Raw genomic sequence first — 15232 nt, 5'->3', positions numbered from 1 at the left:
AAACATATTTATTTTTTGCTGATTAGTTTATATATAACTCGATAAAAATCAACGTAATTTTATGTTGGATACCTTCCTATGTTTGTGTAAATAACAATAAATATCTTCATGAAAATTTAACTTTCGAACAGCATACTTCCATATATTTGTGTAAATTTCAAACATTTATCGTCAAAATTGACAGCTGCAGCAACATGTTCCATGATGATCTAGTATAATCATACTTTTATATGTATGTTCTCGACTAGTAAAGCAATTACAACAACTCCTTGTAGATATTTCTGTGATAATTTGTAACCTCTTATTTTTAACAAGGTATGTCTATAACAGCAAAATAAGTTAGTATGTGATGTGAATAATACAAGATTAATTCAAATGGGAACAAGAAGCCCTTTCAAAAGCCAGCCAAAATTTCAACGTTACAGGACAGTCATGTGGGTGGTAATGAATGGTCCTGTGAGTTGCCATTGCAGTTGGATTAAAGACTAAGTCCTTAGACTGGAGGAGCTTTTGATCACCATGCTCGCGTAGTCGCTTAAGTACCCAACAGAAGCTAAACACTCTTGTAGCGTTTCTGTACAGTCGATGGTCATCAGATGAAGAGTAATCACCAAGAAAAAGGGAGCATGAAAAATATCCAACTTTTTAAGTTACATTCCCTGAATTCTACATGTGCATGGCACGTGCCATTTACTTAGTATATACTCCGTACTGTCTAATAGTGGCAGTTGGGCTGCATATCTAACTTGATAAATGAAATGGTGTGAATCAGGAAGATCAACAGTTAAGCCGGTACGCTGGGAATTATTCCAATAGCTTGAGCAATATCTATCTTCTTCCTACAATAATCCTCATAGAACTTTGGTTTCGGCGTCTGAAAGAAAAGGAACTTCACTTAAGTAAACTATATAGTTGAAACTTGAAAAAGGCATGCGGATGCAGTTTTATAATAAAGTACCTCCTTTCTAAGTGCCTCTGCAATCAACTCCAGGGCTTTATCCTCAGTGATCTTGCTTTTGTCCTCTGCAAACTATGGTCAGGTAGAGCATCAGACACAAGAACAACATTCCAATAGTTTCAATCTAGCCTCTGTTTAGATGCTGAGTACTACTTAAAAAACCTACACTATTTGAAAATCAAAGTACTATGACTTGTAGGTAGGAAAAAGTGTGCAGATACAATGAAGCGTGTGGCGAGCAGTATTTACTCTTCTTATTTTGGATTCCATAGCTATCATAAAAAAATCAAACTAGTTTTTGGGCATTCACATGCACGTTGAAGACAACTGTTTGGTTAATTGGCTCCGTATATAAACTAACGTATAGGATCTATACTTCTATATCCTCTATGTGACACTGATTCAGAGCAATATGTGTTGTATATAAACTAACATGCATTAGTAGCTGACTTGCGTCAAGATGGTGCGCAACCTAGTAGACGTAAAATCAGAGCAGCCAGACTAACTAAAACAACCCATGCAATTGTTTCTCTCTTTAAGAAAAAAGAGGGCAGGAGTAGATTTTTTTAATACTCCAAAAATATCATAGTATTGGGAATACTGCAGTTTGTAAAAGTATGGTATTTACTACTCCAAACACCCAAAAGTATGTACAACTATAGTTTTTTCAGAAACCATGGTATTCAGAAAATACTCTAAAAATACTTTGCATCCAAACATGGCATAAGAGTGGGAGACACACAGAACAGAACTTACTTCCTTGAGGCAAGCTGTGAAACCAAGAAACTGAAAATGAGAAGTATGAAAAAGATAAGTTATAAAGATCTATAACCATGAATACCATGTGAATTTGGAAAACATCTGAATAAGGAAAACAAGTTACCTCCTCTTCGAATTCCGAGCAGAATGTGTCATTCTCCAGTGCACATCTCATTCTGTTTTGGCTCAATGGGAACCTGTTAAGTTCATACACCTCATCCAAAGCATCTCTGAATTTCTTCTGAGAATTGTTCAAGGGGAGAAAAAGAAAATGCATTACAAAGCATCAAAACACATATCACCATTCAATGATTGCTAAGTTGTTCAGAAGACCAGGGTACATTACTGACCTCCTGATTGCACCTCTGCCAAATCTCATAATAGAGTACATCGAACTCTTTGTAGTTCGTAACATCAAAAGCCATGCTCTTGAACCACTCCTGAATTAAGAGTCTAATTGTTAAATACAGAACACCTAAATGAAATAAAAAGTGCACAAGGGACCCTACATAGAAGCCAGAAAAGGCTAAGTTCGCATGTATCTTTGAGAAGTCAGTGGCGATCTTCATTGCTTGGTAAGTTCCTCTGGTCAAAATCATTCCCCGCTAAAATAGGAGAGGCATAAGTTAAAAAAAAAGAGGCATTATGAATGGTGCTAAAGTATACATAGTGACATAATGTTACTCATGCGTTTTGCATAAGAGATCTCACTCATACTTACCATAAGTGATGTTTGTTCTTTTAGCACATAAGCTTCCATCCACTATTGCGAGACAAAAAAAAAGATTGTTAGTACAAAAAACAATCAACATTTGGGTAACTTTATCATATCTATGGTGCGTACCTTAAGTTTCTTGGACAATTCTTCACAATACTTGACATATTCTTGTTCAATCTCATAGCTATGAAATTCCTTGTGGTATTCATCCCAACGAACATAGTCATAACCACCCTACAATAAAAAATTAGAGGGAGACAACAGTAAAAAGGAAAGATTAGCAAACAATCACATAACTCAAATAATAATAGTTGAACATTTTATAATCAGATAAACAAGCGGATGCAATTTATCAGAAAAACATACTTAGTTACATTTGCCAAAATACATCTAAAAGGAAACAATATAGTCTGCCATCCTTGATCAAAGAAAAAAAAAACTAGGAACAGTTTCATCAATTTATGTCATTCACAGAATAAAAAGGTGAAACAAGATTGTCACTATATTTGAATTTATGCAAACTGGCCAATTTGTCATGGAATTTGATAAGTATTACTGTCGGGCTTAAAAAATTAGATAACATTATAGAACACTTCATTACAACAACAACAACAACAACAACAACAACAACAACAACAACAACAACAACGCCTTTAGTCCCAAACAAGTTGGGGTAGGCAGAACACTTCATTCAAGGAAACAATAATTAAAACGTACAACTACTGCTAGCATGAACATGCGTGCGAATTGGTCTAAAAGGATATGAGAATCAAAATAATATGCCAGGAATATTGAAACTGTAATTCCTTTTTACCTTTTATTACAAGGCTTAGAATACTGAAACGCCATTTCTTTTCACGTTTTATACAAGGTTTAATAACTGATTCACTGTATAAAGATTTGGATCTACCAAAAGTAAGTCGTTTTGTTGAGAAGTTTCTGAGCTTAAACACTGGTCTATCATACTAGATCAACAAAACATAAACAGATGCATACAACTTGCCAAAAAAAAAAAAGAATACGTACATAATTTTGAGGGACCAGCCGTTGGTAGTCCTCCAGGCCAGCAAGCTTGCAGTAATCAGTGTGGAAAGACCAATCTAATTTGCCATCTTCCTCATAGCACTTAAAGAATCTCTCCTCCTCAAGACGGCTAGGGGGGTAGTCCTCTTTCAATTTATCATAGCAAAGCTTATCCTCAGGCACGTTTTGTGACAGCTATAGACAATGAGATCAGTGATGACACCAAATTTACTGTGTATATTAACAAACCAGCATACGCAGCACAGCACAGAACAAGTAATTTAATAGTAACACAAGCAACCTATAAATAAAGTGTATGGGACTACAAACCAAACCTGATAATACTTGAGGCGATACAACGCATGGCGAACATTGAGCTCCTTGAGCTGCACAGCATCCAGCTTAGTGGAAATATCGACATCAGGCCTGCCAGGCAGCTGGTTGAGATAAACACGATAATCTTTCTTGCTGACATTATCTCCCAATCCCAATTCGTTCAGCCTTCGGATTTCGTCCTCCCCTTCTTCTATATCTTTGTTCTTCTTCGACTTAACTTGTACAACAGTTTTTGTTGCAGCAGCACATGGCTTACGAGCTTGCGCACTAGTGTTGCCACGAAGAGCCGTACATGCACTAGGTTTCGAGGAGCTGGCCGGTCTGCCTTGTTGTGTGGTGTGCAGCTGCGGCAAGGGTTGTCTGCCGGAGACCTGGCCGACCGTCTGAGTCCTGCGTTGCTTCGGCGCCGGATGGACCGACACGGGCGTCCGGTCCCCGACTTGCTTCCGCAGCACCTCTCCATGGGAGAGCGTGGAGACCGTCCGATCATCCCTGCGTTGCTTTGGCGGCAGCTGGGCCGACAAGGGCGACCGATTCCCAGCATGCTTCGGCGGCACCTCTCCAGCGGAGACGGTGCTGACCCTCCGATTTCCAAGTTGGTTGGGCGACGACGGAGGGACTGACACGGGCGTCCGACCCCCAACTTGCGTCGGCAGCACCGCTCCACCGGAGACCGTGCGGACCGTCTGATCCTTGCGTTGCTTCGACGGCGGAGGGACCGTCACGGGCGTCCGATTACTGACTTGCTTCGGCAGCACCCCTGCATCGGGCCGAGCCTCCGATTCCCTACTTGGTTCGGCGGCGGCATCACTTCACCGGAGACCGTGTCGCCGATCTGATTCCGCGGCATCTCTCCAAACCCTAGCAACGACAGTGGAGCTTCCTAAGGCCCTGCCGGTCCGATTTGATGGAGGCGGGGCGGGTCAAGGGAAGGCGGGGAGCGCGTCGTCAAATCGGGATTCGTTGAGAGTCGTCACGGCCACAGCGGAGTTGGGGAATTTAGTCTTTTTTTTTAGCAAAGGGAGATTTTTAAGGCCAGTTCTTTTGGGTGGCTTAAAAAATAACCTGCCTCTCCCCAATTTAAAAAATAAGCCGCTCTCAAAATTTTCTGGGGCTTCTAAATTAGTAATCCAATAACTAGTTCAGAAGCCGCAATGAGTAAGGAAGGCAGCTTATGGAAAAAGCTGGGGAGAAGACAACTTATTTTTTAAGCCGCCAAAAGAACTTGCCCTTAGTCGGATTGGGGGATGAGCAAGGGAAGCGATGTGGGAAATCCAATTCCACAGCCCATGAGGTTTTTGTGCATTGTTAGATAGTTAGGATGACAATGGTATTTCTAGGATTTTCAGTGATGCGTATTCAGTGGGAAGAGATGTTTTCATCGACTACGAGGCGTCTACGGTGACTTCGTAAAATCTCAAGATGATTTGCCGGTTCAGTCTCTCGAAGGTACTCATAGGGGTAGGATGTGCGCATGTGCATTCATAGGAGTAAGTGTATGTGCGTGTATATGAGCTCTTGCGTGTGTACCGTGTTTAAATAAAAACCCGTGAGATTTTTTCTTTTTTTTACCGAAAACTACCCGTGAGATGGACAGCCAGCTAACAAGCCCAACTCCTATTTGGCGCCGGATGCGTCAGTTACACTGCTTTTTGCAGACAGGCGCAACCCCCAGCACTGTGTATCTAAATGGGGCGTCCCATGTAGGGTTTTTTTTCCACCAGTTTTTTAACCTTCCCATCATTGTTCTAACAGTTTTTTGAGCAGTTTTTCTTATGGCTTTTCCCCGTGATGGGTTTTGCCTGTCTTCTCATTTTGTGTCCGTTCTATTTTATTTTATTTTTAGTTTTGGGGTTTTTTATTCAATTTGTCTTTCTTTTTTCAGTAATCATTTTCACCAAATTCATGAACTTTTCACAATTCACAATTTTCTCAAAAAATTGAAATCTTTTCAAAAAAAATTCCCATTTCATGAACTTTTCCAAACTAAAATTGTATCAAAATTTAATGAAATTTTGTATTTTTCTTTTGATTTTATAAATTACAAATTTTCCATGACTTGATTTTCATACATACCATGAACCTTTTTTGTTTCATGATTTTTTCAATATTTATGAATTTTTTCAAAATTTTGGAGCCTTATTTATTTTTGTGAACTTTTTCCCTTTTTACAAAAAGTCAATTGTCAACTCACCATGGCCAGCGGTCCCTTGTCAAACGCTCGACAGTAAAAGGTCGCTGGTCCAGCAATTAACCAAAAACGCAGTTGGGCCGGCCCGTATGCTTCCACGCGCTCCAACTGGGAGCTCTTGCTAACATTTATCATTGATCATTGAGAATATTCACAAGGATTACAACTGAATCGTATGGAAATCCTAACCAAACATGCCTCCCAGGCGCAAGGGATAACCCTAGCCTAGCTATCTTATTAGCTTCAAAGTTCGAAGTTGTTCATGACTAAATGCAGAAGAATTAAAACCTTTTGATGTCTCACTAATCTCTCTGATAATTCCTCCACTGGTGGATATAATTTACGACCTATTTACAGTCTACGCCACCTGTATGTTCTGCATCCCCAACTCTTGTGCTAAGAGTACCTCGTTGCAGGCCAGCGCCTCGAGTGCGGCTGGCTCAGCGAGACCGTTGCCAACTAGGACAGTGCCACCCAAGTAGCTCCCGTCGCTACCATGACAAAATGGATGTACCAGTTCCGAGATTGTGATCAATCGAAATACCTGCATCAACATTAGTTTTGACAAACCCCTCAACTGGCGGCAACCAATTTTCCCTTCTATTGAACTCTTTTGGGTGCCATTATTTCATGTGAGCCCGTAGGCGTTTTCAGCTGTCCAAGCTTCAAAAAAAAAAAATTGTTAACAAAGAGATGAGTGTGGTCAGCGGGCTCTGGTTGATCCCTTCATGTGTTAGCGAGGAGCTTGTGCTTACAAGCATCACTACTCCTCCATGCGTGAATTTCGGTTGGCCCATGTGCGGCGTGGCACGACCCTATTTTTTCATTTCTCTTATTTATTTTTATTTTTTGTTTTTCTTTATCCTTGTGTCCCTTTATTTATTTTTGCTTCTTTAAAAATATCCATGAATTTTTAAAATATTTTAAATTCTTAAAATATTCAGAACTTTTATAAATCTTTGGAATTTTGTAAAATGCTGCTGTATTTAAAGCAATATTTTCGAGTATTAAAAATATTCATGAATTCAAATAAAATACTTTTTGAAAAATGTTGCTGATTTTCTAAAAATCACGAAATTAAAAAATGTTTCTAATTTCAAAAAAATCTTTGTCGAGTCAAAAAAATAATCCCAAATTATAAAAAAATCACCAATTGAAAGATGATCATGAATTCAAAATAATTGTTAAGAATTTTAAACTATGTTCAGCAAATGAAAAAGGTCTGCAACAAAACATGTTCGTGAGTTTCGAAAACAGTGCATGAATTAAAAAATGTCCTGAATTTCTAAATGAAAAAGGAAAGGAAAAGAAAAGAAAAGAAAAGGAGAACAGAACATGAAATAAAACGTATCTAAAAAATCCATGAATTAAAATAATAAAACCAAAAAAGGGAAATTAAGAAAAAAACTAGAAAAAGAAAGGAAAACATGGTCCAACGAAACTTATGAAAACCTGCTAGAAAAAGAGGTAGATGAAACCCTGTAATAAGTGGACCCACATAGCATGCTTACGTTGGGGGAGGGGGGGCGCCAACGGATCCTATTTGGTGCTTAAGCACCCGTTCGCAATGGGCGCCCGAATGGCGCGGCTAGTTGGGCTCGGCCCATCTTCCCCTTTCTTTTTCTCTCTTTTTTGTTGAAAACTTCAAAGAAAGGGTGAGACATGCAGCTTCGAACCAGAATAACATTATGGAACACGTCATTCAAGAAAAACAATAATTAAAACGTACAGCTACTACTAGCATGAACATGCGTGTGAATTGGTCTAAAAGAATATGAGAATCTCAATAATATGATCACATGTTCTCTTGTTTGAAAGAAAAAAATAGCGCAATACGGATGTAATTTGTAAAGACAACACGGATCTTGATGTAAAGACAACACGGATTTTTCTCTTGGCACGAATCGAGACTGGGATTTATCACTCCGTGTAACGGAGAGGTATCTCTGGGCCCACTCGGTAGGACATCATCATAATGTGCACAATGTGACCAAGGAGTTGATCACGGGATGATGTGCTACGGAACAAGTAAAGAGACTAGCCGGTAACGAGATTGAACAAGGTATCGGATACCGACGATCGAATCTCGGGCAAGTACAATACCGCTGGACAAAGGGAATTGAATACGGGATTGATTAAGTCCTTGACATCGTGGTTCATCCGATGAGATCATCGTGGAACATGTGGGAGCCAACATGGGTATCCAGATCCCGCTGTTGGTTATTGACCGGAGAGTTGTCTCGGCCATGTCTGCATGACTCCCGAACCCGTAGGGTCTACACACTTAAGGTTCGATGATGCTAGGGTTATAGGGAAAGTATGTATGCGGTTACCGAATGTTGTTCGGAGTCCCGGATGAGATCCCGGATGTCACGAGGAGTTCCGGAATGGTCCGGATGTAAAGATTGATATATAGGAGGTATGGTCTTGGCCACCAGAAGTGTTCCGGGCATCACCGGTAGTGTACCGAGACCACCGGAGGGGTCCGGGAGTCCGCCGGGAGGGGCCACCAGCCCCGGAGGCCTACATGGGCCAATAGTGGGAGGGGACCAGCCCCTATGTGGGCTGGGGCGCCTCCCACCAAGGCCCAAGGCGTCCTCAAGAGGAGAGGGGGCAAACCCTAGGCGCAGATGGGCCCTAAGGCCCACCCTAGGTGCGCCCCCCTCTCTCTCCCCCTTGGCCGCCTCCCAGATGGGATCTGGGGGCTGCCGCCACCCCTAGGGAGGGAACCCTAGGTGGGGGCGCAGCCCCTCCCCTCCCCTATATATACCTGAGCAAAGGGGCAGCCCAACACACGATTCAATCTCCCTGTTGGCGCAGCCCTACCCCTCTTCCTCCTCGTCTCTCGTAGTGCTTGGCGAAGCCCTGCTGGAGTCCCGCGCTCCTCCACCACCACCACGCCGTCGTGCTGCTGCTGGATGGAGTCTTCTTCAACCTCTCCTTCTCCCCTTGCTGGATCACGGCGTAGGAGACGTCACCGGGCTGTACGTGTGTTGAATGCGGAGGTGCCGTCCGTTCGGCACTAGGATCATCGGTGATTTGGATCACGACGAGTACGACTCCATCAACCCCGTTCGCTTGAACGCTTCCGCTTAGCGATCTACAAGGGTATGTAGATGCACTCTCCTTCCCCTCGTTGCTAGATTACTCCATAGATTGATCTTGGTGATGCGTAGAAAAATTTGAATTTCTGCTACGTTCCCCAACAATAGGTTCTTTGGCAATTTCTGAATAAGAAAAACATATCAATTAATAAATAGCCTCGCACATACTCTTGCAAATATATTTCTATTAAGTCTAGATTTCTACACTATCAAAAGACACAGTACTACGCATTTGTACTAACTAATCATGAATTCTACTAATAAGTATATATGGATTATCTACACTATTAATAGTTCATTGGATTCTACACTAATAAGAGCATGTGACCAGACTCTACACTAAAGCATATCATTGGACTCTACATTAAGCATATCATCGAATAATTTGCATTTGTAAGTATAACAATAAAGCATATATATATATATATCTTCAAATTACTACAGGCAGTACGTATAACATACCATTTCATGCCGATCGACCACGGTACTTGTCAGGCGGGTCACGAATGGCACCCCGACAAAGTCATCACGTGGCGGAATTATGTCTCATAGGTTGCACACCTCCTCCTCGATCAGCCTCATTCTTTGAGCTATGATGGCTTCATGAAGTGGGTTCTCATCATCTTCATCGAGTGGGTCCTCATTATCTTCATCATCTTCGTCATCTTCCACCAGGTTGAGATAAATGACAGCCAGCTTGGGTCTTTCTGCTCTGAAGGAGAAGCTGATCAATTCACCACCAGTAAGATGCATGTGGGCAAGGAAACGGGCCCATCCATCTCCTCCAATCTGCGACATATTGCATCCTTTCTCGACCTCCATAGTGTACGGCCCCCCAGGAGCCTCAAATGTCACAGTGTCTGCTGTCAGCTTGTTGAATTTCAATCTCACATTACATGGGATGATCTGTGTAAAAAAGCAAAATGACACAATGCAGTAATGCCAACACTAAAAATAAAATAGTTGTTATATTTCATCTAATTTCTTACTGCCGCATGACGAAAACTCGGTTGGAAGTAGATGCCGAACAGCTTGCCAATTGCAAGGCTGCTGGTGCACCTTGACTTGCACAGTCGACATAGTGGTGGTGGTGGTGGCGCCATTTTCCTAAATCAATACGAGCAAAGGATTAACGATTCACTTCACAGGAAAGAAAAACAGTAGCATGTGATATTTTTGGTTCTTCCGTGAGAAGCAATTTTATGGACAAAGCATTTGGGTGGCACCTATTGCCGGAAAAAAACTTTTCACAAATATCTACCAAATAAGGGTACCAACTACCAAGACATTTCATCTCATCTGGCCCCTATTGCCTAAGATAATTGATGAAAAAAACAAGTGGCAAATTTAACTAAATTGGCACCTATATTTTGCCAAAAAAATAACTTATTACAAAAAAACAAAAGCATCTATCTATCCATGTACAGAAAAATAACAATAAAATGGTCCATACTAAATCAACTAAATCAACTAGCCTACTAAATCCACTAGCATACTAAATCAACTAAATCAAAATGTTCTAAATCAACTAAATCAACCAGCCTACTAAATCAACTAAATCAACTAGCCTACTAAATCAACTAAATCAAGATGTTCTAAATCAAGTAAATCAACTACATACTAAATCAACTAAATTAAAATGTTCTAAATCAACTAAATAAACTAGCCTACTAAATCAAAATGTAGCAGGGAGGAGGGGTTGTGGATGGAGGAGGGAGGAGGGAGAAGGAGGGGCGACTTGAGGAGGGACAAGAGAGTAGGACGGAGGAGGATGATGGAGCGAGGAGGGGCCAGCCGGCAGCGAGTGGAGGGAGGATGGAGAAGGAAGGCGGAGCGAGGAGGGGCCGCCCAACAACGACTAGAGGGAGGACGGAGGAGGAGGCTAGTACCGAGTCCAGCAAGGAGGAGGTGGCGGCGCGCAGATCGAAGGAGGGGTGACGGGGGAGGACCGGTGTGGGGGTTGAGGGAGAGATCGAGTGAGTGTGAGTGGATCGGATAGGTCAGAGAGTGGGGGAGATGGAATGACTTAGCAGTAGCGCGCTATAGCAAAAGGCGCTACTGCTAAACGACCTAGCAGTAGCGCCTTTCACAAAGAGCGCGCTACTGCTATGTGTCAGCATGTAAAAATAGACATCAAAAATACATTAATCAGCTAAACTGGTGAAGGACTCATATTGCGGCCACAAATTTTACACATAGAGTTCAATGAAGACCAAGTGGTTGTGAAAGTTTGAGAAGTAACATATCTAAGGTGGTACAAACTCTCTTCACGAAGCGAGGTGGGACTAATTTTTTAGTAAACTTAGCAGTAGCGGTTATTGTGTAAATGCGCTACTACTATGGTCCCTAGCAGTAGCGCTCTTCATACAAGCGCGCTGCTGATAGAACTAGCCTCGCGGCGGCGTTGTGGCAATTATAGCATTAGCGCGTCTTAGAGTGGGCGCGCTACTGATACATTCATTTCAGCAGCGAGGTTTGTGCGCGAGCGCTACTGCTAGTTAGCAGCAGCGCCTTATTTTAAAGCGCGCTGCTGGTAAGATTCTGTGTATAGGCTTTTCCCTAGTAGTGACAGGCCAACACCTTAACAAGATCATAGATGTCTCCAAGAACGAGAGCATACCCCAATAGCTGCACGGATCCACCTGTTTGTGAAACGAGTGTCAAGAGAAAATGATTGATTTGGAGGTGAACCTGTGTAGCAGATGATGACGTACATTGAGTCGAGGAGCAGCCGGCTACCGAGAACACCAATGCAGCCAAATCCTCCTTCAGTCGTCGCTTGGATCAAAAAGGGCCCAAGGTTGCAATAGCAACCTCGATGGATGGAGATGGTTGCAAGTGTCGCTAGTTCCTTTGTTTGGGTGAAGATTGGTGGAAGGAGAGAGGAGGGAAAAAACCTCAAACTATACCTCGGTGGCGGGGAACGAGGACGTTATCAATGGTAGTAGGTAAGCCCTGCTGTGTGCAACCAAGCCCTGCTGTGTGCAACCACGATTATATCCTCCTTGTTGGTGCATTGTCTCTACCAAGGGCTAGTGTATCAGTGTTTGAGGCCCTTGTCTGAACCGCCGCAAGCACATGTCACCAAGGCTCGGCCGAACTCTAGGGTTTAGAAGGAGGAGATAGAGTGGCTAGGGATCCCACCAAAGGCGTGCTTGCGTGGGTTTCTCACTGGTAGAAAAAGAGGCTTCCGTCCAGCCCCATTAGTCGCAAAACTGTAGGAACCGCGACTAATGAAGTCTTTAGTCGTGGTTCGGCAGACGAACCGCGACCAAAGGCCTGGGCCCAGGGCGCTCGGTGGCCAGCTGGTGCACGTGAGGGGCTTTAGTCGCGGTTGGCCAGGCCAACCGCGACTAAAGGTGCGCAAAGGCCTTTAGTCGCGGTTGGCCAGGCCAACCGCGACTAAAGCTCCTCCCCTATATATACCAGTTCAGCACGCTCACTTAGCCATTTGGTGCCACTTCTCTTCACAAGCTTCACAAGGGGGTGTAGGTTTGCTTTTGGTTCCTCTTATGCACACAAGGTGTTTGATGAAATGCCCTAAGAGGGTGAAACAAACATGATATGAAGTGTTGGAGCCACACTTGAGGTTCCTCATTTATTTTTTCCTCCTCGATCGCGGTTAGCAACCTGAACCTTTCATGCATGTGTGTCATTGATAAAATATGCATGTGTGCAGTTCATTGTTTAATTTATATTGTTTGTAGCTAGTTAGTTTAACAAATGCATGATGGTTAATTATATATTTTATATTATAATAATGCAGATGAATCGGCAATGGATGTACGGTAACCGACTCTCCGGCGAGTTCACTACGGGTTTGAAAGATTTCCTTGTAGTGGCTAATGCGAACAAGCAGGGGGGTTTTGTTATCTGTCCATGTGTTATCTGTAAGAATCAGAAGGGTTACTCTTCCTCAAGAGATGTTCACATGCATCTGCTTCGGCACGGTTTCATGCCAAGCTATAATTGTTGGACCAAGCATGGAGAAAGAGGGGTTATAATGGAAGAAGATGAAGAAGGGGATGATTTCATCGATGAAAGCTATCTTGCTCATTTCGGTGATACTTTCATGGAGGATGCTGAAGGTGAAGGGGAAGGTGAAGAAGAGGCACGTGATGATCCCGTTGATGATCTTGGTCGGACCATTGCTGATGCACGGAGACGCTGCGAAACTGAAAAGGAGAGGGAGAATTTGGATCGCATGTTAGAGGATCACAGAAAGGCGCTGTACTCCGGATGCGATGATGGTCTGAAAAAGCTGGGCTGCACACTGGATTTGCTGAAATGGAAGGCAGAGGCAGGTGTAGCTGACTCGGCATTTGAAAACTTGCTGAAAATGTTGAAGAATATGTTTCCAAAGGATAACGAGTTGCCCGCCAGTACGTACGAAGCAAAGAAGGTTGTCTGCCCTCTAGGTTTAGAGGTTCTGAAGATACATGCATGCATCAACGACTGCATCCTCTACCGCGGTGAATACGAGAATTTGAATGAATGCCCGGTATGCACTGCATTGCGTTATAAGATCAGAGGCGATGACCCTGGTGACGATGTTGAGGGCCAGAAACCCAGGAAGAGGGTTCCTGCCAAGGTGATGTGGTATGCTCCTATAATACCACGGTTGAAACGTCTGTTCAGGAACAAAGAGCATGCCAAGTTGTTGCGATGGCACAAAGAGGACCGTAAGTCGGACGGGGAGTTGAGACACACCGCAGATGGAACGCAATGGAGAAAGATCGACAGATGGTTCAAAGATTTTGCAGCTGACGCAAGGAACATAAGATTTTCTCTAAGTACGGATGGCATGAATCCTTTTGGCGAGCAGAGCTCCAGCCATAGCACCTGGCCCGTGACTCTATGCATCTACAACCTTCCTCCTTGGTTGTGCATGAAGCGGAAGTTCATTATGATGCCAGTGCTCATCCAAGGTCCGAAGCAACCCGGCAACGACATCGATGTGTACCTAAGGCCATTAGTTGATGAACTTTTACAGCTGTGGGGTGGTGTCTGTGTGTGGGATGAGCACAAACAAGAGGAATTTGACCTACGAGCGTTGCTTTTCGTAACCATCAACGATTGGCCTGCTCTTAGTAACCTTTCGGGACTGTCAAATAAGGGATACAATGCATGCTCTGCAATCGACGTGATGCACGTTACGAAGAATATTTGCGTGAACCTCCTAAGCTTCTTGGGCGTGTATGGGAAGACAAATGATACAAAGGAAGCACGGCAGGACCAGCAACGTTTGAAAGACCCTGATGACCGGCATCCGGAATGGTTTCAAGGTCGTGCCAGCTACGCTCTGACCAAAGAAGAGAAGGTCATCTTTTTTGAATGCCTGAGCAGTATGAAGGTCCCGTCTGGATTCTCGTCCAATATAAAGGGAATAATAAACATGGCGGAGAAAAAGTTCCAAAACCTGAAGTCTCACGACTGCCACGTGATTATGACGCAATTGCTTCCGATTGCTTTGAGGGGGCTCCTGCCGGAAAATGTTCGAGTAGCCATTGTGAAGCTATGTGCATTCCTCAATGCAATCTCTCAGAAGGTAATCAATCCAGAAGTTCTACCACGGTTACAGAACGATGTGATCCAATGCCTTGTCAGTTTCGAGTTGGTGTTCCCGCCATCCTTCTTCAATATTATGACGCACCTCCTGGTTCACCTAGTCGAAGAGATTTTCGTTCTCGGTCCTGTATTTCTACACAATATGTTCCCCTTCGAGAGGTTCATGGGAGTATTAAAGAAATATGTTTGTAACCGTGCTAGGCCAGAAGGAAGCATCGCCAAGGGCTATGGAAATGAGGAGGTAATTGAGCTTTGTGTTGACTTTGTTCCTGACCTTAAGCCGATTGGTCTTCCTCGATCGCGGCACGAGGGGAGACTAAGTGGAAAAGGCACGATCGGAAGGAAATCAACGATATGTATGGACGGCCATTCTCTGACTGAAGCACACCACACTGTACTGATCAATTCCAGCTTGGTGGCTCCGTACTTTGAGAAACACAAGAATATTTTACGCTCGGACAACCCGGGGAAGCCTGAATCCTGGATTAGGAAGGCCCACATGGAGACTTTCGGCAGTTGGTTGAGAAAACATTTAATGAATGACAATGATGTTGTAGATTAGCTGTACATGTTGG

At 43.2% G+C, this 15232-nt stretch overlaps 1 protein-coding gene across 1 annotated transcript; it reads right to left on the bottom strand.

Annotated features, from left to right (window-relative positions):
* Positions 1 to 784: 784 nt before the first annotated feature.
* On the bottom strand, positions 785 to 4644 carry LOC119350154. The gene is made up of 11 exons (XM_037618124.1): positions 4585 to 4644; positions 3794 to 4495; positions 3462 to 3653; positions 2562 to 2669; positions 2439 to 2480; positions 2227 to 2322; positions 2068 to 2157; positions 1842 to 1958; positions 1715 to 1744; positions 959 to 1030; positions 785 to 874 (listed from the first exon to the last, which is right to left on the bottom strand). Exons 1-11 carry the CDS (start codon positions 4642 to 4644, stop codon positions 785 to 787), a joined length of 1599 nt encoding a protein of 532 aa, XP_037474021.1.
* Positions 4645 to 15232: the final 10588 nt, after the last annotated feature.

This window comes from Triticum dicoccoides, chromosome 1A (assembly GCF_002162155.2).
Source record: "Triticum dicoccoides isolate Atlit2015 ecotype Zavitan chromosome 1A, WEW_v2.0, whole genome shotgun sequence".
Lineage (NCBI taxonomy): Eukaryota > Viridiplantae > Streptophyta > Magnoliopsida > Poales > Poaceae > Triticum > Triticum dicoccoides.
The sequence above is the reverse complement of the archived record's forward strand: the minus strand, read 5'-3'. Positions and strand labels throughout refer to the sequence as shown.

Excerpts from the sequence above, each read along its gene's own strand:
- LOC119350154 (XM_037618124.1), bottom strand. The coding sequence starts at position 4,644 with ATGCCGCGGAATCAGATCGGCGACACGGTCTCCGGTGAAGTGATGCCG. Across the intron at positions 3,654-3,793 it reads ATCGCCTCAAGTATTATCAG|CTGTCACAAAACGTGCCTGA; the intron begins GTTTGGTTTGTA and ends CATTGTCTATAG. Across the intron at positions 2,323-2,438 it reads AAGAACAAACATCACTTATG|CGGGGAATGATTTTGACCAG; the intron begins GTAAGTATGAGT and ends CTCCTATTTTAG.